The sequence below is a fragment of the Bufo gargarizans genome, chromosome 3, assembly GCF_014858855.1.
Source record: "Bufo gargarizans isolate SCDJY-AF-19 chromosome 3, ASM1485885v1, whole genome shotgun sequence".
Classification (NCBI taxonomy): domain Eukaryota; kingdom Metazoa; phylum Chordata; class Amphibia; order Anura; family Bufonidae; genus Bufo; species Bufo gargarizans.
In genome coordinates this window covers 308,644,319-308,667,473 of record NC_058082.1, presented here as the reverse complement: position 1 = coordinate 308,667,473, position 23,155 = coordinate 308,644,319, and the positions used below count along the sequence as shown (strand labels likewise).

The window sequence follows — 23,155 nt, the reverse complement described above, 5'->3', positions numbered from 1 at the left end:
GGGCCAAGGGGGCACAGACAAGGGCCAGGGGCGCAGACAAAGGCCGGGGGGGGGGCACAGATAAGGGCCAGGGGTGCAGACAAGGGCCGGGGGGCACAGATAAGGGCCAGGGCACAGAGGCCAGGGAGGCGCAGATAAGGGTCAGGGGCTGTGCTGAAAGAGCCAGGGAGGCACAGACAGGGGCCAGGGCTTGTGCTGACAAGGGCAAGGGGCGCACACAGGCAGCGGGCACAGACATGGATGGATGATGGAAATTGAAGCGCAGAGCGTCACAGCCAGGGACAAGGTGAGTTTTTTATTCTCCCTGGCTATGACGCTCTGCGCTGCGATTGGACAGCTACATCCAGGGAGAAGGAACGCCCATTGAGAAAAAGGGCAGTCTCCTCCGATAGTAGTAATTATCATACAGCGCGGGAGATGGTAACGGGGGCCACAGCGGGCGAACGGAGCGGCGCCCAGATATAATAGTAAGTGCAGGGAGATCCCTGGGTGCCGCTCTACATGTCCTGCTACTTAGTTAACAAAGTCTGGACCCATGGAAGGTCTGTTTTAAATAATCTGACACGCTGCCGGGCGTCGGGCCCCTTGTCAGCCCCGGCCTCGAAGCAGACGCTTCCCCGGTAGTTACGCCACTGCTCATATCTATCTATCTATATTAGATAGATATGAGCACCGGACGGGGTTAAAAGCAGAGTGTGCTTGGCGTGCATGCTGTACCTGCGCTCCCTGGACTTTGTGTGATGTCATGGCCCATAAAAGGTAGGAACTAGTGTTAGGGACCACTCATGGAGGCGACCTTGATGTGGTGAGTGGCTTATTACGCTTTGGCCAAAATGTACACCAATGCCTCATTCAACATCCAGCATAAAGGCAGGGCAGAGTGCTGGTTGCAGAGTGCGATTGCATTTTGTGTTTTTGCGTTTGTATCTGTATTTCGCCATAGCAATGTGCACCTGCTAGGGGTTGTGCGGGCTGAATCCCCCATATTTTTATCTAGATTATCTACCTCATATCTATCTATCTTATATTTATTATCTACCTCATATCTATCCATCCTCTTTCTCTTATCTATCTCTATAGATTTCCATAGGTTTTTCAGCAGCGCACATACACAGCACTGTCCTTCTGCCCTCTACCAGCGCTCAGTACAGTCAAGCTCCGCCCTCGCCTTTACACGTGACTGATCACATGGTCATGACATCACGGAAGGTCCTTTCGCCTGCTAGGTGCAGTAGGTGTTATAAGCAGGTTACCGGGCTGGCAGTTGGTAGGTGGCTGTGTGTCTGTACTATATTCTGGTGGCCGCTTCACTTCATGGAAGTTGTATTGCAGTGGTGTGGGGAGAACCGGTGCCCATTTCCTGGTGCTCTGCCAGCCTGTGACCCCGCAGCTCTCATACACTTACCACTAGTGGTGTAGGTCACAGCAGGTACAGTGGCATGTGCCATGTAGACACTACGTGATGCCAGCTGATAGGAGGTGTCCCATTAACATGCTGCTGCATTTGATGTATTTTTGCAATGTGGTTTTACCGGTAAAATGTCTCTGACCTGGAGAAAACACAAGGCCAATAACCGCACTGCAAAGCTGAGGCAAAACTGCATGCGTTTTCTTACCACAATGTGTGCACATACTCTAAAACCTGGCTTTAAATGGCAGTTTTTATGCTTTAAAAAAATGTCATAACATTAATGTGTTTTTTTTTTTTTTATCAACTTTTTGGGTCAAACATTTTATATATTTTTTTCAATAGAAAGGTCTGTAGACTGGGAAATGCCTGAAATAATGCCGTACTTAAAGCATGCTGCTTTTTGGAAAAAACATCATGGACCCTCACCCCACCAAAAAGGACCAAAAGTGATTAAAAAAAAGAACACAAAATGCATGTTTTTAGTGCATGTCCTAATCCCGTAATGTCATACCGCTAATATCTGATGTTTTTTTGCTGGAAAAATAGCTGAGAAAACCCCATGAAACCACCTACTGCCATATTTCATGGCGATAATGGGGCTCACTTATCAAGGGACTTGTGTGTATTTTAGGTGTAAAAAATAGTCACAAGTCCCCATTTTGACAGGCCATACCACAATATGAAGCTGCATGTCGGAAAGTTTTCGACAGTTGGGCATGTTGGTGGCTGTGCCAGGACCAGGGCTCCAGCCTCTGCATATTTACTGATATTTACAGTTTCCAGGTGTACATGTTGGTTAAAAAGCCCCAGGCTGGCATAGTTTTTCCGCCAGGTGCTTGGCTGCCTTAGATTAGCCTAATTTATGACGAGACACACACCTCTTCCCAGGCTTATCATCCAGCAGCGCAGTGAAAACGCCGTTCTTTGGAAATGGGCCCCAGTGTCTTTGGCATCAGAGTGTGTTCAGCCCTGTGTCCCATACCCAACATTATGTGACACACCCTAAAATGTCCTAAAGTTAAAAAGAAGTTTCATAAAAACCAGGCATCAGCTGTAAATGGGATAAAGTAAGCGAGGCGATATAATTTTTCTCTCCTGCCCCTAGCGTCGTTCCTGGTCCAGCAGAGATGACATTTTGTGCACGCACGTCACTAGGCATCCACTCACCGACCTCAGACGTGTACGGGACGTCACTGCGGCATCCAGGAAAATGAACACTGGTGGGGGAGCACTGGAGCCCAAGTTTTTATTTAACCCCCAACATAATATGCAGGGCCTTACAGACATGATCATTGTGGGGAGAACCTAAAAACTCCATGTCGACATTGCACTGGATAGAAATCCGAGGATATATTAGCAATATCTCTCAGCATTGTACTGTAAAGGTCCATTCACACGCCCGCAAAATGGGTCTGCATCCGTTCCGCAATTTTGCGGAACAGGTGCTGACCCATCCATTTTCAATAGGGCCGGAATGTGCTGTCCGCATCCGCATTTCCGGATCTGCACTTCCATTCCGCAAAAAAATAGAACATGTCCTATTCTTGTCCGCAATTGTGGACAAGAAAAGGCATTTTCTATGAGAGTGCCGGCAATGTGCGGTCCACAAAATGTGGAACGCATATTGCCAGTGTCCTTGTTTTGCGGATCCGCAAAACACATACGGACGTGTGAATAGACCCTAAGGCTGTGGGCCTGTGACCTTAGTCAGACATCTCTCTAATATTAAAGTAGTTTCCCGGGAGTTCGATATTGGTGACCTATCACCAGGATACGTCATCAATATGAAACTAGTGGGGGTCCGACACCCGGGACCCCAGCTGATCAACTGTTTGAAGAGACCGTGATGAAGGCTGTGGCTTCCTCACAACTTTGCAAGCACCAGTATCGTACGTTGGTAAGTGGCTGTGCTTGGTATTGCATCCAGGCCCATTCATTTGAATGGGACTGAGCTGCACCTCGCTCATGTGACTGATAAACGTGACATCACTGGCTAAGGAAAAGATGGGGGTCATATTGAGGATAGGTCATTGATATCAAACTTCTGGAAAAACCCTTTAAAACATGTTTCCTCTAATGCAAAAGTATATGGCAGGTTATATCTATCTATCTCCTATTTATCTATCTATTTCTTATCTATCTATCTCCTATCAAATCAAATCAAAAAAGCTTTATTGGCAAGTCTAAAAATTATACATTAGTATCTACTATCTTTCTTCTATCTATCTACTATCTATCTACTATCTATCTACTATCTCAAATCAAATCAGCTTTATTGGCAGGACTAAATACATTTTAGCATTGCCAAAGCAAGTGGGAAATAATTGGGTAGGGTTGGGGATGGGGACAGGTCCAGGGTGGGGGTATAGGAGTCCATGGTATATCAGGCTCCTCTCAGTCTATGGCAGGCAGTAATATATTGTACTGCTATGGCCGTTGTGTTCTCCTCTTCCCCCAGCAGTATGGAGAGTCTCTCTTCCTCCTCCATGGAGGTGAAGTCTGGGCAGAGATCAGACAGTCTCCTGAAGTGAGTCTCCCTCACTGCTGAGTATTTGTGGCACCGCAGCAGAAAATGAGCCTCATCCTTCACGGTCTCCTGGTCGCACTGCTGGCACAGTCTGCTCTCCCTGGGTATGTACCTCTGTCGATGACGCCCGGATTCAATGAGCAGGCTGTGGGCGCTCAGTCTGTACCGGCTCAGGATCTGTCGGTCTTTTGGATTGGGGAGTTTCTCCAGATATGGGGCCAGTTTGTACTCCCTCTGCAGGCTTTGGTATACTGTCAGCTTCTGGGATGTTCTTATGTCATTTTTCCAGACACTAATATACTCCTCTTTGTACTTGTGTAGCGTCCTCTGGATTTCGCCCTTTGTCAGGCTATATTGGTTGGTGGCTTGGGCAGGCTGGGTTTGGGTGACTTGTTGCAGGGTGCTTTGTTTTTCTGGGGCTTCTTGGTGTAGCAAGGCTTTGTGATGGTAGGAGCTGGGACTGCTGCTATGAAGATGGGATCTGAATGATAGCGCCCTCTTCTGTACAGCAAAGTAGAGTGGGAATCTGCCCAGTTCTGCTCGACAGGCGCTGTTTGAGGTGCCCCTGTGGACCTGGAGAAAGTGTTTGCAGAGTTCTAGGTGGAATAGTTCTGTTGGCCCAGAGTCCCACTTTGCCCAGTCTGGGTATATGTCTGGGCCCCAGACTTCACTGCCATACAGGAGGATTGGGACGATGATGGTGTCAAGGATTTTAAGCCAGATGGTCAGTGGTGCTTTAAGGTGATACAGATGCCTTCTGATGGCATAGAAGGTTTTGCTCGCCTTGTCTTTCAGTATTTCCATGGCTTTCTTAAAACTCCCTGATTGGCTGATTTCTAGGCCCAGGTAGGTGTAGCTGTCTGTTTCTGAAATTGGACAGTTTAGCAGGAAGGGAGGACGCCTGGCTGCTTTTCGATTTCTTTTCTGGAACACCATGATGTTGGTTTTCTTTGGATTGATGGGCAGTGCCCACGTGTTACTGAACTTCTCCAGGATTTTCATGTTATCATGGAGACCTTTCTCAGTTGGCGATAGTAGCAGAAGATCATCTGCATAAAGGAGAAATTTCACCTCGGTGTCATGGAGGGTGAGACCAGGTGCTGTGGAGGACTCCAGAGCCGCCGCCAGCTCATTGATGTAGATGTTAAACAGGGTTGGACTGAGGCTGCAGCCCTGTCTGACTCCTCGGCTCTGCTGGAAATAAGCCTTTCTCCTCCCATTTACCTTCACGCTGCATCTGTTCTCAGTGTAGGAGCTTCTGATGACATCATATGTTTTTCCTCCTATTCCGCTTTCAAGAAGTTTCAGGAATGGGCCCGGATGCCACACTGAGTCAAAGGCCTTCTTAAAGTCCACAAAGCAGGCATAGATCTTTCCATGCTTTGTATTGTGGACATGGCTCTTGATGAGGCTCTGCAGGATGTAGATGTGGTCCGTGGTGCGGTGGTTTGGTATGAAGCCTGCTTGGCTTCTGCTGAGGATGTTGTGCTGGGTGAGGAAGCTGAGGATCCTCTTATTCAGGATACTACTGAGTTTTCCCAGGTTGCTGCTGACACATATCCCTCTATAGTTAGCTGGATCATACCTGTCTCCGCCCTTGTGTATGGGGGTGATGATGCCCTGGTTCCAGCTCTGGGGGAAGTAGCCGGCACTCAGCACAACATTGTAGAGTTTTACTAATGCGGCCTGGATGCCTTGCGGGCTGTATTTGATCATTTCTGGAAGAATCCCATCTGGGCCGCTGGCTTTTTTACTCTTTATCATTGAGATCCTCTCTGTTATCTCCTGCAGCGTGATCGGTGTGTCTAGAGGGTTTTGGAAATCTTTGATTTTTTTCCTCCATATCCTTCAGCTTTTTCGTGATTTCTTTTTGTTCTGGGCTTTGATCCTCCCTCGAAATGGCTTTGTACAGGTCCTTGAAGTACTGGAGCCAGATGTTGCCGTTTTGGATGTGGAGGTTGGTGTTCTTGCTGGTTTTGTCCATCTGCTTCCATAGTTCCCAGAAGCAGTTGTCCTGGAGAGCGTCTTGGAGGAGCTTGGTTGAGATGTTGCCTTGCATTTTCTTTCTGAGGGTATTTTTGTATTGCCTTTGTATGTTGTTGTAGGCTTCCCTCAGACTGGGGTTGTTCGGATCTTGGTGTTTCCTATTTGAGGCCATTCTTAGCGCCTTCCTTATATCTTTACACTCCCGGTCAAACCAGCTGTTGGGTTGTTGCTTTTTTGGCCTTCTGTTGCATCTTTTGAGGTCACACATTTCCGCCATGGTGCAAAGTATATTATTAAAGTCCCTTACCGCGAGATTTACTCCTTCTGGATTCAGCTCATACACTTTCCTATGGAAGTTATGGAGCATCTCCTGGATCTCTGTGCTGTTTATGGTCTCCATATACTTTGGGGCTGACATCTTGGACCATTTAAAAGATGCTGAGATGTTTGTGCCGGTAGTTTACTTGTGGATTTTATGTATAGGAGCAGTTGGTTGTGGTCTGACAGGTGTGTCTGTGGGGTGACTATGAAGCTACTAACATTTTTGGGGTCCATATCTGTGATTGCATAGTCTACCACACTGTTGCCTACATGGGAGTTTAGAGTATATCTACCAAGAGAGTCTCCCTTGGTGCGGCCATTGAGAATATGAAGTCCGAGGCTTCGACATAAGTTCAGCAATGTTCTGCCACTTTTGTTTACTGTGCTGTCATAGCTGTTCCTCTCGGTGTGTACTGAGCTGTCACAGTCAGTGTCTGCTCCGAATATATAGACATTTCCGTCAGTTGTCAGGTAGTCTCTCTCCCTCCCTGTTCTTGCATTGAGGTCTCCAAAGATCAGAACATTGCCCAGGGCCTGAAAATGGGCGGCTTCCCTCTGTAGGATCTCAAAGCTGTCGGGATTGAAGTATGGAGACTCTGGTGGAGCTATGTATGCTGCACAGAGGTAGACGTCAGCCGGAGAGGTGAGGATGGAGCGGGCTATCCTTCCCCAGATGTGGCTGTCTCCTTTCTTTACTGGTCTTATCTGCTCATAGAGCTCCTCTCTATACCAGACTAATATTCCTCCTGAGCTCCGGCCCAGCTTGACGTTTTAGTTTTTTAGAGCAGGGACAGAGATCTCCCTGTATCCGGTGGGCACCATGGATTTAGTCTCTGTTTTAGTCCACGTTTCGAGGAGGATCTGTATGTCAATGTTTTTTAGTCTTTGGTAGGGGTGCACCGAAATTCCGGCGGCCGAAAATATCGGCCGAAAATGGGCCTAATCCATTTCGGCCGATATTGGTACATATCGGCAGAAAATAGCGGGGAGGGACTGGGAGGAGGAGCTGGGGGCCGGTGCGTTCACTGTGCTCCGGCCCCCAGCTCCAGTAGTTATAAAATGTGTACAATTAATAAGGATTCTATTCATGAGGCCCCCTCTGCAGTAGAACATTCAATATAGCCACATCCTACTCACAGGGCTGTTATCTTAATGCTGGCCGGCTCCTTTCTGAATGAAGGAGGCGGCGCAGGCATGTGACATCAGTCGTGACGCTGCCGCTCGTCTGCCCGGCCGGCCAGCATTAAGATCCTGTGAGTAGGATGTGGCTATATTGAATGTTCTACTGCAGAGGGGGCCTCATGAATAGAATCCTTATTAATTGTACACATTTTATAACTAGTCTGTACTTGAGCGGCAATGGGGGGGGGGTCTGTGGATGGCACTGTTATGGGGTGGGTGGGGGTCTGTGGATGGCACTGTTATGGGGTGGGTGGGGGTCTGTGGATGGCCCTGTTATGAGGTGGGGGGGGTCTGTGGATGGCACTGTTATGGGGTGGGTGGGGGTCTGTGGATGGCACTGTTATGGGGTGGGTGGGGGTCTGTGGATGGCACTGTTATGGGGTGGGTGGGGGTCTGTGGATGGCACTGTTATGGGGTGGGTGGGGGTCTGTGGATGGCACTGTTATGAGGTGGGGGGGGGTCTGTGGATGGCACTGTTATAAATATCATTAAAAAAAAAGTATTTTAAAAGTATTTGGGCAAAAAGGCAGTTTCGGTTTCGGTCAAGGGCATCCTGAATTTTCGGTTTCGGTTTCGGACCAGAATTTTCGTTTCGGTGCACCCCTAGTCTTTGGGTAAAGTCTGGATCGTGTGTCTTACATCCGAAGGCTGAAGCGTTCAGGGCCTGAATGTTCCAGCTGCTGACAATAAGAGATGTAATTTTTTGTCCGTATACCTTGTAATGAGCTGCCCTATTTAGGACAAGCTGGATTATAGACTGGTGGCCATATTCTAGCAGTTTGGTCTAGTCAGTGTTCTGTACAGAGTGCTGAGCAGGGTCTTTATCTCCTCAATGTCTTTGCTCTGCATTACTTTATGTGAGGCAGGTGGATTCCTCCATGGTTTGTGCCTCTGATGGCCATATTTTGGGTAAAGGTCACCATTTCCAGTTTGTTGAGGAGGGTATGAGGTTTCAGGTCTATTTGTTGTTGGTGACTTTTCCATAGGCTTTTGTCTTGTGTGGGGTCTGGGCCGGGGGTCTCTGTTGAGCACTATGTCTTTGAATTCTTTGGCTAGAAGGCTGACTCCTTGGTTATTGAGGTGTTTATTGTCATATAGGTGATGATAGTTTATGGAGGGGTGTTGTGCCAGGGTCATGTCTGGCATGGCGCTGATTTTAGCTGCCAGCTCTGTGTTGATGCTCTGGATGATGTGTTCAGGGATGTCCTTTCTTGGGAGCAGAGATGACAGGATGATTTTACAGCTGGGGAACTTCTGCTGTGCGGTCCCTGCTAGCTGGCTCAGTTGTCCTGCTATCTGCTGGTGCTGGTCCTGGAGGTTATTGGTGCCCATGTGTATGATAATGTGGTTGGGTTTGATGAAATATGGATTATTGATGATGGCTGCTGCTTGTTCGATAGTATAGCAGCGAATTTTACTGACTCTTTTTCCTGGGAAAAGTCGCTTTGTGTTCAAGTATTTACCATTGGAGTCTATAATCAGAACAGTATCGGGGCACTGTGGCTTACTGCTCATGTCTGTGTCCGGCCTGCTGCTTGGGCTTCTTGTAGGAAGCTGCTGTGTTAGAATTCTGGTAATGGTTGGCTCTGTTGTTGGGGTCTGTTGTGGTTGTGTTTTGGGGGTTGTCAGCTCTGGCCCCTCTTTTATTACTCTGCTGTTCTTTGCTTTTCTCTCATCTTCTGTTAATTCCATTTGGCAGTTCATTGATGTATTGGTGTCATGGCTGCTGGCTTTCATTTGGTTTTCACCCCCTTCTTTCCCTGGGTTCCTCTCCTTGATTAGGGGATAAGTCTGGGATTTCAGTATTTCTATCTCTCGTCTCAGCTCTGTGTTTTCTTGCTGCAGTTCTTGTAATTTACCTCTTATTTCCTGCAGGGCTGAGGCCTGTTCACACTTCAGTTTGGTTATCTCTTTAGCTACTTGGTCATTTGCATTTTTGTCACCAGAATTTCTTTGAAGCTTCTCTTTAAAGTGTTTAAAGTCTCTTTCTAGCTGAGATAAGCAGTCTCTGAGGATCTCTAGGGAGGGGTGTGAGGAATTAGGACATGGGGCTGAAGGGGGCTCTCTGTTGGTTTTCTCTGTAGGGGTTAGGGGGTCTCTGGTAGTTGTCTCTGTAGATTTAGGATCATCACTGCTCTTAGTCAGTTCTTTGTAGGTTTGGGCCTGGACTTTTATATGAGGGAAGATATCTTCAAACTGCCCAAGGTTGTCCTCAGTGCCCTGGATGACTATGGTGCCATTATTGTACACGTTGATGGTGAGTGTGACGTCATTGTCATTTTGTGGGTCTTTTACCCTGATCTGTTGGCCCTTGTTGATGCCACACCTGGTGATATTCTTATAATTCCTGCACAGGGCTGTGTGCCAGGCGGTGGGTTGCTGGCTATAGAAAAGCACATTTGTTTTTCTCTTTTCTTCTTCTTTTAAGGTAAAATCACTGAAAAGGGTTTCTGGTCTTTCTCTAAATTTGGCATGTTTTATTGTCTTTTTCGCTTGAATGCTTCTCTGGCCTTCACAGTATGTGATCTCCTGGGTGCCTGACCCCCTGCTGTCTGAGGCTGCAGTCTCCAGCTCTATCCTATGGTCAGTTATAATCTTGGAGCTTTCTTTTTCTAAATTGTAGTTTTCCATTTTCTGGAGGCTCTCCATATTCTTTACTTCTATGGGGTGTGCTCTCTAGAAGGACTATTAGACAGGTGATGGAGCCGGATGCTCTTACCTTTTAGATGCCTTCAGATGCTCAGCTCTGTCTGATGCTCCCAGTTGCTTGTAGTCTGTATTATAGGTAGAGTTCTTGTCTGATCAATAAAATCCAGTTTTTATCCTTCTTTGTCCTATTTTCGGAGATATTTAGTCCTCCTTGTTTCTGTCATCCATGGAGTCGGTATTTTCCAGCTTTTGTCTTACAGGTTGCTCATTACAAGGTATAAATTGGTGAAAACTCAGGAGCTCATGTTTAGTGCTGCTTACTCCTGGGACTCCTGGGCGTGTCTATCTATCTATCTACTATCTATCTCCTATCTATCTAGACAAAAAGATAAGTTTGCTGGGCAGCACTGCAGACAAGATCAAGAGATGGAGTGCCACCGGCTGCGGAAACGATCCACCCTCCAAGTAATAATAAGAACAAAAAATTCCACAGCACTTCCCCCAAAAATTGTGTATTTATTAAATCAGATGCAACGTTTCGGTTTGCTCTATGGAACCTTTTTCAAGCAGAAAAAGGTTCCATAGAGCGAACCAAAACGTTGCATCTGGTTTAATAAATACACCATTTTTTTGGGAAGTGCTGTGGAATTTTTTGTTCCTATCTATCTATCTATCTATCTATCTATCTATCTATCTATCTATCTATTATTGTACACTGTCCGTTACAGAAAAGAACAGATATTAATAACCTTTCTTATATCTGTAGGTCTTCACTTGCCTGCTTTTCAGTAACATTACCTGAGGAACCATGTGGCCTGTCTTGTGGGCTGCCCTAAGGACATATGCCCCATATGTCACTTTTCCAGTGGCACTTGTGGTTGGTACAGTAGGATACCAATTGGAATGGTTTATTCGTGGAACTCCACAACAGATTAAGGAGGAGCTGAGCATTTCAGAAAAGAGAGAGGAAAGGACCTTACAGGAGGCGGCAGGTCGTGATCTTACGCAAGTCACTAGCTTGAAAGAAAAGTTGGAATTTACCCCAAAGGCAGTTCTTAACCGCAACAGACAAGAGAAGAGTTGAGATGACTTTATGCCTTGCCCTTGTGACAGGGGGAACTTCTGCATGACACTGGAGACACATGAATGGGGTCAACACGTGCAGTACTGGATTTCCTTTTGCGCTCGGTTAATTCTATGGTGGTTTGTCATTCAATAATCACAATGTCACAAATTCCATAATTACAGTTTCATGTCCTACAATATTGTCAGCAGCTCGGTTCACATATAGCCATTTCTGAGGATTATTTTACTTCTAAATAAAGTTAAATTAAAAGATCTGCAAGTTTATTGTTCACTCTAAGAACAGCTGTAGACAAGACTGGAAGCTATATTGGCAGGAACTATCGATGGAGTCCACAGGGTTTTATATCTGTAAAAATAAACCGACAATAATAAAGTTAAAATAATGAGCGTTGTACTCTAGATCTGAACTGTTTCTTCCTAAGTATATGGAAGTAAGCAAATGCTTAGTACTAGAGAACGGTGCTTGTGAAAACCAGATCTCCGGCCATTTCTACTGTATGGCGCTTATTCCTACATGCTACCAGCACTTCTGGACCTGGCTGTCAAGCAGTGGAAGATTATATCTTTATTTAATGAGGCATCTGCAGTTCTATGGTGAAGAATTATCAGATGTTAGAAATTGACAAGATAGACATCCAATTATTAACCCTTAGTTTTGGAGAAAAGTGTCCAACAAATACAACAGAAAACCAAAGAAAATTGTGGACATAGCCTTGCTAATCTTATTTGAGACATGTAGACTAAAGATAATGGTGTATGCAACGCAAAGGAGGTCTTTCGCAAAAACGAGAACCAGCCTGGGTCAGTCTGGACATTCACTTATGATGGCTTAAAAAATTTTGGGTAAAAAAACACCAAACACTGGAGAGTTGGAACAGGCCCTTACGACTACTGATGTGTTTACTTTAGGGGTTGTGGTACCACAAAAACCAAATGAAGGGTAAATGACGTTATCTTTATTCTGCTGGTCAATGCGCTTACAGAGCTAGTAACATAGTTTATAGGGCTGAAAAAAGCCCTCTGTCCATCCAGTTCGGCCTGTTATCCTGCAAGTTCATCCAGAGGAAGGCAAAAAAAAACTCCAAGTTTTGCATTGCCGTTTTCTAAAATCATGTTTTTTTTTTACATTTTTTGGGGCGATTGTCTTATGTAGGCACTATTTTGTGGTACATACAACTTTTGATCGCTTGGTATTGCACTTTTTGTGAGGCAAGGTGACCAAAAATAGCTGTTTGACAGTTTTTTTTATTTTTTTTTACAGCATTCACTTGAGGGGCTAGATCGTGTGATATTTTTATAGAGCTTGTCATTATGGACACGGTGACATCTAATATGTATATTTGTTTATTTTACACAGTAAACGCCATTTTGAAAAGAAAAAATCTTCTGAAAGCTTTTTTTTTATTTTTCGGGCGATTTGTCTTATGTAGGGGCTCATTTTTTGCGGGATGAGATGATGGTTTGCTTGGTACCATTTTGGGGTACATACAACTTTTTGATCGCTTGGTATTACTTTTTGTGATGCAAGATTACAAAAAAAAAGTCTGTTTTCACACAGTTTTTAGGAACAGGCGGCCCTGTAATAAATTAATCTCTAAGGGACTGCCCGAGATAGTAGAGTATAAGCACTCAGCTATGCACGGCTGTGTGCATGCGCAGAGACCCGCTCCGATTTATTGGGCCCCATGGGGTATGTAGTCCCTCTTCTCATGGTCTGTGGGGGTCCCAGCAGTAGGATCTCCACCAATATATTAGTAATCCCCTATACTGTGGATAGGGTATAACTTATTACACTGGATGAGGTTCAACATGTAAAGGGGTTGTGTCACCTAAGCAAATAGCATTTATTATGTAGAGAAAGTTAATATAAGGCACTTACTAATGTATTGTGATTGTCCATATCCTTTGCCGGCTTGACTCCTTTTTCTATTACATTATACACTGCTCGTATCCAGGGGTAACAACCACCCTGCAATGCATCAGCAGTGGTCGTGCTTGCAAAAAAAGTGTCAGCCTCTTTGGTGGCCAGGACCAGGGATTGACGGATTATCGGAAGTACCGATATTATCGGCCGATATTCTGGATTTTGTACATTATCGGTATCGGCATCTAACCTTGCCAGTACACCGATAATGCGAATACTAGCGAGCGCTTCTATTATGGAAGCGCGCACTAGTATGCATCGGGTTCTGGGAGCAGGGAAGAAGCACAGCAAGCGCTTCCAATACTCACCCTCCCTGGTCTTCTTTGATGGGCGCACTATGACCTGATACTGCACGCTGTCAGTGCAGCGCGGGCCGGAGAAGACAGGGGAGTGAGACGACGGACCCAGAGTTTTTTATTTTATTCATCTGAGGTCTGATATGGATTAATAAAGGGCTGATAGGGGTTAATAAAGGGCTGATCTGAGATCTGATAGGGGTTAATAAAGTCAGTGAGGAGGGGGGATGGTGTGGAAATTGGCATTTGGCACTAGTATATTATAAATTATAAATTGACTACCAACTAAGGGCTTTATTAATTTATAATTTACATTTATAATATACTAGTGCCAAATGCAAATTTCCACCACCTCAGTGACTACCAACTAATATAATATATATTATGAGATATAAAATATCGGTATAAATTATCGGCTATCGGCCTGAAAGTTCACAGATTATCGGTATCGGCTCTAAAACATCAATATCGGTCGATCCCTAGCCAGGACCATAGGAAAGCATTGGCTGGTGCTTTTCCCTATAGTGTGCAAGCATGACCACAGCTACTGGATTGAAGGGTGGTTGTAACCATGGAAACGAGCAGTGTATAATGTGATGAAAAAATTAACCCAGCCGGCAAAGGAGGCAATATGCACACTCACAATACATTAGTAAGTGGCTTGTATTAACTTCCTCTACATAATAAATGCTTTTTGCTGATGAGAGACAACCCCATTAAATTTAGGAGTGGTTAGGAGACCTCTTTATTTTAGATCCGTATGTTTTAACAAGGCATTAAAAATTGTTGTCTAGGACTAGATTCCTTTTGGATAAAAACAGGGTTTGATGTTGGCGACATGGCTTCAAAAGACAGTGTTATTTTAAAATCCCTGGGGTCTAGGGTAATTGAGAGACTAGTGAATTCAACCCTGGTGGCCAGGATTAGAAAAACATTGCTGCTCTCTTCTCAGAAACAGCATCACACCTATCCAAAGACTGGGTTGAACTGCAAAAAGGCCATGCGACATCACAAGCCTGCGGGGTTGCTGGAGTCAGACCCTCCACTAATCAGATAATAATGACCTATCCTAAGAATATTGAGGATATATCAAATAGATCTCGGAAAACCCCTTTAACATCAGCATATAGTGTGGTCTAGGGCAGTGAGGGGGTTATGTCATTGACCCTGGTCACAATAATAAGAGTGCTCCCTGAGTTGCAAGACAAATTTTCAACAATTATTGTTGCCAGGGAAAACTTAAAGGCGATTTCCAGGTTTTACTATTGATGACCTATACTCAGGACAGGTAATTAGTCTAATCATCTGACCAGCAGGGGACCCGCACCAATGCTGATCAGCTGTTTCAGGGTAGATCAGGCATTGGAACAACACAGATCCGTCCATTGTGTAGTGGACAAAGCTGGTCAATGCAGTGTTGCTCCCATTCGGGGGGTCAGACAGTGATGAGCGGCAGGGGCAATATTCAAATTTGCAATATTTTGCGAATATTCGTCATATATTCAAGAATTCATTATCTCCAGTCATTATTTTCTTGATTGCAAAAATCGTTAATAGGAAAATTTGTGATACGAAAATTTGCGATCAACACGACTCCTAAAGTCAAAGATATTGCAGCCTTCTCATTGGCCCACGAGCAAAAAAAATCTAGAATATTTGCAATTACGAAGATATAGCACTATGTTCTAGATATTTGCGAATTCTCGAAGTGCCAATATATAAAAATCACCACTAGTGTCAGACCCCTCTGATCAGGGTGGCAGAGTGTCAGACCCTAACCGGTTAGATATTGCTGGCCTGGACATCGATAGTAAAATCCTGGACAATCCCTTTAATACCAACATTTATCTCTCTGTTTTATTTTCCAGACATGCCAGTCACTTACTGGTCAGGTGGCAATCCTAGTGACATCAGAGATAGCAGTTGGCGCATTAAAATTGTGTTCCAGATTAAGACATGCGGGGTCATTTATCAAACTGGTGTAAAGTAGAAGTGGCTTAGTTGCTCATAGCAACCAATCAGATTCCTCCTTTCATTTTCCAAAGGAGCTGTCAAAAATAAAAGGTGGAATCTGATTGGTTGCTATGGGCCAGTTCTACTAAGCCAGTTCTACTTTACACCAGTTTAATAAATGAGCCCAATTGAGTCTAGAGTAGCATGTTTTTTTACTATTCATTGACTGTCACATAATTATAAAATTGTGAAAAATATGGAGTGAAAACAGTGGTGTGAGTAATCTGTGTCTCTTTAAATCTTTGGTCTGGGTTAAGAGCACTTGTTTAAATACTAAATGGTTATTATAAATCTCTTTCACCTCAGTTACGTACATGACATTTTCACGAAGCTATCCCTTAAAGTGACCCATCTAAGGTCTATAAAGCAAAGCACATCTCCGTCATAGGCACAGAAAAATGGAATGCAAGCCAAAGACCAGTCTATTACATGACTGATACCAGCGGCACCTGACAGACCCCTTTGGCTATAATGGGGTCCATTGGGTTTCCATCAGACAAACCAAAATCAGCCTCCAATGGGAGTTTGAAAAAAAAAGCTTAGTACAGTGTCTGTAACTGAGGTGAAGAGAACATTGTTACGAGATATTGTCAAGTGATAAAAAAAAAGTGCCAAAAGCAGCTATTTTTACAGTTTAGTTACTGTTTCCATTTGCTTTTGCAAAAGCCCTTCACATTTTTATATGAAACTGGAGCTGACAGATACAATGTTATTGGCTAATGCTACGTAAAGAAGCCCATGAACATTAGATACGTCAACTGAACCGGCCAATTTTAGAAGAATGTGGTTATTAATGTGTATTTGGGTCTCTCTCCTCCGTCCATTAGCAAATGACAGATATGTGAGGAGTTGTGTCCAAAGGGAATGTTTAAAATGCGTTTCAACTGAATCTGGTCACTGAGATGACATTTTTTTCTCCGGCTTCTGCTTGCCCTTTCAGCTATTCTCCCTAACCAGTAACTATTAGCTCAACAACTATTTGGCCAAGTTTTTTCTTTGGAGGGAGGGGGAAATAGGTCCACCAGTCACCCATTGGCACTGCTTATCTCTAGTGAAGCAAAGGACCAGCTAGCAAGTCCTAATGCTGTAAGACCTGTTTGCCTGGAAGTGAGTCGGGCGGTCTCCATTGACATTAAATTGTCAGCAGATCCTTCTAGAAATCTAAAGTTTAACTTTTATCTGGATGCAAGGATTTTGTAAGATTATAATAATATCCCTGACTTAAAGAGGACCTTTCACCTGGAAAAACATTGTGAACGAAGTATACAGACATGGAGAGCGGCACCCGGGCATCTCACTGCACTTACTATTATCCCTGGGCGCCGCTCCGTTCTCCCATTATGTCCTCCGGTAACTTCACTCAGTAAGTTATAGTAGGCTGAGACTTAGGACTCTTGGTTATAGTAGGCGGAGTCTGCCCTTGTTCTGCTGGGCGTCTCCTCCTCCTAGGCTGTAGCGCTGGCCAATCGCAGTGCAGAGCTCACAGCCTGGGAGGTTTTTTTCTACTATAACTTAGAGAGTGAACATACCGGAGGGCATAACGGGAGAACGGAGCGGCGCCCAGGGAAACTAGTAAGTGCAGTGAGATCCCTGGGCGCCCCTGTATATGTCAGGATACTTAGTTTACAATGTTTTTCCAGGTGAAAGGTCCTCTTTAAATACTGATGACCTGTCCTTAGGATAGGTCATCAATATCAGATTGGTGGGGGTGTGACTCACCTATTTGAAGTAATAGTGGTGCTCATATGAGCGCTACTTCCTCTTCAAAATTACCTGCGCTCCGTCTTCTTTGCAAATGCGGTGCAGTGTACCTACAACTGCTCATCCTATTCAGTTATATAAAAATTCTGGCTGAAATTATGACTTGTAAATGAGTTTGAATAGTGATGAGCTCTAATTTGTCTCTAACCATATGTATGTGTATTTGAATATAAACTATAGCTCTAGAGTGATGCATTTGACCTTGACTTTTGTGCTCTTAGTTCAGCATAATGAGGAAACACTTGCTGCCTTCATCTGATAAGTGCTGTAATGGGTTTCTAGAGGAAACTACAAGCTGGTGACTCCATCATCTATTGTTACTTTATGCTTGAAGACTAAACACAGGCAGGATTAGGCTTGTGAGTAACAAAACATATGAACACATAGGAACATGGGAATTGGCAGAAAGATGCAGGACTACACAGCCGCAAGAAAAAACAAATGAGCCCTTTTGGAATTACGTGAATCGATTGACTACTAATAAAATGTGGTCTGGTTGTTAGCTAACTTATAGACGAACAATAAACTGTGCAAGGAGTAAAGTAAAGCCTGTATTATACTGCCTGATTTTTCAGCAGATAATTTCTAACGAGTGTTCGCTTGTTAGCGATCATCTGGCAGTGAAATACTGCCGCAGATTGCCCTATGAATGAGCAAAATTATCGTTTGCGGGTGACCTATCAGGGTGTCTAATAATGATCTGCCGCTGGTAAACCACTATACAGCATGGAGATGAGTGATGGCATAGTGATCGCTGCATAGAGATTTCTGCATGTAATAGCAGTGGTCTCCTCCGCTAGCAAGCAGGCGATTGCTGGGAGGGAACACTTCACTCCTGATAATTGTCTACCACATAGGGCTGTGTAATACAGCCTTAAGTGAACCTCCATGTTAAGGACTTCGCCAAGAGCTAATTTGTAAAAGGTGTTTCAATTCAGAAGATGAGATAGGTGCTTTGTCTATTAATAAAGGCACACAATGCCTGGTTACTGACATATCAGTTCTTCTCAAGAAAGTTTGGTCTGTGTGAACAATGTTTTAATGCAAACAGTTTTTAGGAAACCTCAGTAGACATGTTAGAGACATGCATAAAGTGGAAAAATCTGCAAAAACATTGTTAAAGACCTGGGTATACAGCAATCTATAGTCAGACAAATTATCGGGAAATGGAGAAAATAAATTTTAACATTATTTCAAAAGCACCACAGGCAATCTTGAAAGAACCGAAGGTTAAAGGGGTTGTGTCACTTCAGCAAATAGCATTTATCATGTAGAGAAAGTTAATACAAGACACTTACTAATGGATTGTGATTCTCCATATTGCCTCCTTTGCTAGCTGGATTCATTTTTTCATCACATTATACACTGCTCGTTTCCATGGTTACTACCACCCTGTAATCCAGCAGTGGTGGCCATGTTTGCACACTATAGAAAAAAGCACCAGTTTATGTGAGCTCCCACGGTCCTGGCCACCAGAGAGGCCACGCTTTTTTTAAACTGTGCAAGCTTGGCCACTGCTCCTGGACTGCAAGGTGGTCGTACCCATGGAAAGGGAAAAAATAATCAAGCCAACAAAGGAAGCAATATGGATAATCACACTACATTAGTAAGTGGCTTGTATTAACTTTCTCTACATAATAAATACCACTTGCTAAAGTGAGGCAACTCCTTTAACAGCAAGAGACCAACAGAAGACTCTACAAACTGCAAAAACAACAAGGACACCATGAAGTAAGCCGTTGCTGTCCAAAAAAACACTGCAACCCATCTCAAATTTGCCTAAGACCACCTGGATATTCAACAATGCTTCTGCGACAATGTTCTATGAGCAGATGAAACAAACATAGACTTTTGTAGCACAAATGCTCAGTGTTAGGCCTCATGCACACGTCCGTGGAACACGGACCGTTAGATACCGGCCTGGATTCCTGCTGAGTGCAGGAGCGCATGGCGTCATTGGTTGGTATGACGCCGTGCTCCCGCTGCTGTACAGTAATACACTTGTATCATCTATACGAGTGTATAACTGTACATCGGCGGCGGCACAAAGCGCACGGCGTCATAGCAACCAATGACGCCATGCGCTCCTGCACTCAGCAGGAATCCAGGCCGGTATCTCACAGTCCGTGTTCCACGGACGTGTGCATGAGGCTTTATGTTTGGAGGAAAAAGAACACTGCACACCAACATGTTAATTTTAGCATATGTTACTGCTGTAGCAGCATTATGCATAAAGCAATCGTTAGTTTCTTCACATATCACTATTTTCCTTAAGTTTTTCCCTTAGTTATGGCTGTTTAAACATTTACAATATGAGGACCTTCTCAAGCTGGCTCCTCTGCCAGTTCTCTGAGACCAAAACTGCTTTCCCTCACTTCCCATGCACACTTACTGTAGCCAACAGCTCACTGCTAGCCAGTCAGATTGGATTACTGAGAGACACGCCTCCTCACTCTGAAGCCTAATGCAGGCATGCAGTGTGAAGGACCGCCCCTCCGTCTTCCTGTCTTAGCCAGAGACAGACGAGCCCTAGCAACTGTCTTTTACGGGGGCAATGAAAAGGGACAGAGGACATTAATGAAAGCTGTTAGTTATAAGGTAATTACAGATCTTTTGACATTCATTGACAGGCTAACTCAAGTATTGTCACGGCCTTTGTTTTGCGCTGTGGCACTGTTGCCACACTTGCGGTTGCCCGCAGCAATGTGTTGCTGTGAGAGCATGCAGTGGCAGTGTCTCGGCCTTCTGGATGTTTGCCGTGACATGGTTGCGAAGCATGCTGTTGCCGGTGGTAACGTGTGGTTTGGTATGCTTGTGTGTGCACTTCCCCTTTAAGTTGTAGCCTCGCTCTGTCTGGTGCTGTAAGGGTTAATTCCCTGACTGGATGTGGTCACTAGGGTTTTATCCTCTGTGGCTCCCTGGCTGGAGTCAGTTGTACTTCAGCTGTTGTTGGTGCTGGAGCTCTGCTCCAGCCCAGGGTGTTCCATCTGTCCAGTGAGGGCCACCCTTGTGGTCATCAATGTCATCTCGGTGTCTCCTTCCCTTCCTGTCCCTATTTGTATGGAGTGGGTTATGTTCAGGGTGTTTGTATGTCTAGTTTGGTGTTACATGTCTGGTGGTGTTTGGTGTCATGTTTGGTAGACATTCCCCTGTCTCATGTTTATTGCAGCTATGAGTGTTCTGGGTTCCTGTGTGGTTTGTGGTGTGTGCTGTGTCCTTTTTATGTTGGTGTGGACAGCAGCACTTGTGCACTGGTTCCAGTCGGTGTGTCTGTGGCAGGTAAGTGTGTTATTGGTTTCGCTTACCTGCCATCTCCTTAAGCTGTATGTGTTCCCCTCTCCTTGCAGGCTGGCCTCAGATAGAAACACCTGTTCCTCCATTACTGGAATGAACAGGTAGTCTCTTCCCTGCTCCTTGGTGAGGGATCACCAGGGCGATTTAGGGTCTCTAGGAATCCTGAGTATGAGTCGTCCTACCATCGGGGTCCGCTCATACGGTGAGGAGTCAGGGAGAGGATTAGGGACGCTGTAGTAGGTGACCTGCTCCCTTATTACTCCTTTTGGCCAGGCTGATCCCCTTTTACCCTTTGACACCGCACGGTGTGGGGCTTTCCCCACTCCCCACCGTGACAAGTATACATGCCTAACTCTATCAAACTAGCAAATGAAAAAAATTATGACAGTTACCCTTTAAGTATTCTATTGTAGCTGGACTGGCATGTCTGAAAAACACAATAAGGAGTTTTAAATTACAACATAAAAAAGATCTACAAGCGCTAGCATTGTGAAGCGGAGAACAAAACATGGGGACTAACACGGAAATAAAGTTTCTTGTTATTGTTGCAAATACAATTAGATGCGGAGAGAAAGGGTGCAGCTTACTGTAGTAGAATCGGGCGTCTTCCTGGGTATGCGGGGAAGCCAGCCCTTGAAAAGATATGCAGGCAGCTGATTAGCACAGCTATTCTATAGGAGTTCTCTTATCACTGTGTCTGTTCTTTGAGGTCTTGGATTATTCTTGTAAGGGCACAGGAAGTAGCTTGTAGGGGATGTAATGTGAGGTACTTAGTAGGGGAAGTGCTCTTAATAATAAGAAATTCAATAAGAAATTGGGCTAGCATGTTAAGAGGAAATGTCATAAAAAGAGCATTGTGTTCTGCCTGAGAACAAACTACTTGGCTAGGTCAAGTGAGACATTGACAAACCTATGGCTACTAGTGAAGGAATTTAACCATTTTATATAGCTGTCTCATGTGAATGGCAAAATACATTTGCCATGTAACTGACTGGTTGATTCTTTAAATTTTCAGTAATGCATGTGGGTTAAGGGTGTATGTAGACAGGCAGATAGTCTCCCAGATCATCACTAACTAGTGTTCGTATGAAAGCTCTTTAGCGATGATCTGGCAGTGTAATAGTGCTGCCGTTTGCTCATTTTTCAGGCAATTCAAGTCTTTCAACAGGTTTAAAAATCATTGTTTGCCGGCAGCAGATAGTGATTCTAATCATGATCTGCTTCCGGCAAACAATCATTCAGTATGGGGGCAAACAATCACATTAGCTATTGCTCATCCCCATGTAATAGCAGCGGCCTCCTCCTCCAATCACCTACATAATCTGCCTGTCTAATTCACCCTTTATTAGTCAATACACATGTATTTGATCTGGCCTGAATTATGGCTCCTAAAATAATCCATTCAGCTGTTTGTTTAACTCCTTGGCTCCATTATCAATTCTCATTTTTGTTTTTTCCTCTCTGCCTTTCAAGAGCCATAACTTTATTACTTTTCCATGCCATTTAGGGCTTGTTTTTTGCAGGACGAGTTGTACTTTCTAATGGCATAATTGAAAGGGGTTTTCCAGATGTTTAATATTGATGATCTATCCTCAAGTAAGATCAGTGGGATCTGACATCCAGAACCAACACTGATCAGCTGTCCACGGCCAGCCCCCCTTACCCCATGGGCCCCATAGCAACTGTATGGTCTGCCTCCATTGGCGGTACAACACTGGCCAATAATTGAAAAGGCATCAGTACTGAGTTGGGAGACTACAATGCATTTTAAAAGTCTTCAGACCTTTTGACTTTTTTCACAATTTGTTATGTTGCGGCCTTGTGCTAAAATAAAATATAAAATCAAATTTTCCCTCATCATTCTGTACTCCCCATAAAGAGAAATCGAAAAAGAATTTTAGAAATCAGTGAAGCAGAAGAGATGCGGCACTCACAAAGGTCTTGAGAATACTTGTAGCTTTATTGCAGGTTAAGTGGCATACTGCGCAGGCTGGGGAGCGGATGGCCACGATGCGCTTCAGCGGTGACGGCCGTTTCGCGCAGGAGTCGCGCTTCTTCAGACCGGCTATGACGTGCAGGCGCACGGACGTACTTTTAAAGGGAAGCTGTCAGTCATCACCATGGTGATCCCAGACGCTCCCCGAATGCGCAGCTGCAAAAGAACAGAAAGAAGCACAGGGAAATAGTAACAGTCACATAGAATACAAAATTGCAATTACAGCAAAAATACCATTATACGCATCCTATTATGGCGACAAATTCCAGAAGCCAAGCACAGAGGTACGTGAGAGAATACATAAATAATACATAAGAAGTGCATGATTGATTAGAAGCCAGAAAAGGGAATTAACCAAACACATTGAGGGGGTTCATTCAAAACCCGTCAATACCGGCGGGATAGTGGGGTCATAAAAAGACCGCCATGTTGTTCTTATCGTTGAGGTCATGGGGTCCTTGGACGTTTAGAGTCTCTATACCCATATTCCCCATGATGCTGGCTTGAAAGCCATAGCGTCGGTTCTCGGCCGCACGGACAAGAGTACGGATAATCGTCAGTGGTACCGCCAGATACTAAGTACAGCGATGGGCACGCCCATGTCGTGCACGTTCGCCAACCTGTATCTGGCGGTATTTGAGGAGACCTACGTCTTCTCCTTGGATAACCCCTTTCTTATGCACATCCATCATTTCCTACGTTATGGGGA

The 23,155-nt window shown here is 44.6% G+C and overlaps 1 protein-coding gene and 1 long non-coding RNA gene across 3 annotated transcripts; one reads left to right on the top strand and one right to left on the bottom strand.

Moving 5' to 3' along the window:
- The first annotated feature begins 1,186 nt into the window (after positions 1 to 1,186).
- SMIM12 (small integral membrane protein 12) lies at positions 1,187 to 11,415 on the top strand. 2 transcript variants are annotated; one of them, XM_044287847.1, is made up of 2 exons: positions 1,187 to 1,267; positions 10,843 to 11,415. In XM_044287847.1, exon 2 carries the CDS (start codon positions 10,885 to 10,887, stop codon positions 11,158 to 11,160), a length of 276 nt encoding a protein of 91 aa, XP_044143782.1. In that variant the 5' UTR covers positions 1,187 to 1,267; positions 10,843 to 10,884; the 3' UTR covers positions 11,161 to 11,415. The 2 variants fall into 2 exon arrangements, with proteins under 2 accessions (XP_044143782.1, XP_044143784.1); XM_044287849.1 differs by lacking the exon at positions 1,187 to 1,267 and adding an exon at positions 10,456 to 10,541.
- Positions 11,375 to 21,164, bottom strand: LOC122933088. The gene is made up of 3 exons (XR_006388380.1): positions 21,038 to 21,164; positions 20,843 to 20,877; positions 11,375 to 11,508 (listed from the first exon to the last, which is right to left on the bottom strand). It is a non-coding gene; the product is annotated as an uncharacterized LOC122933088 (long non-coding RNA).
- Positions 21,165 to 23,155: the final 1,991 nt, after the last annotated feature.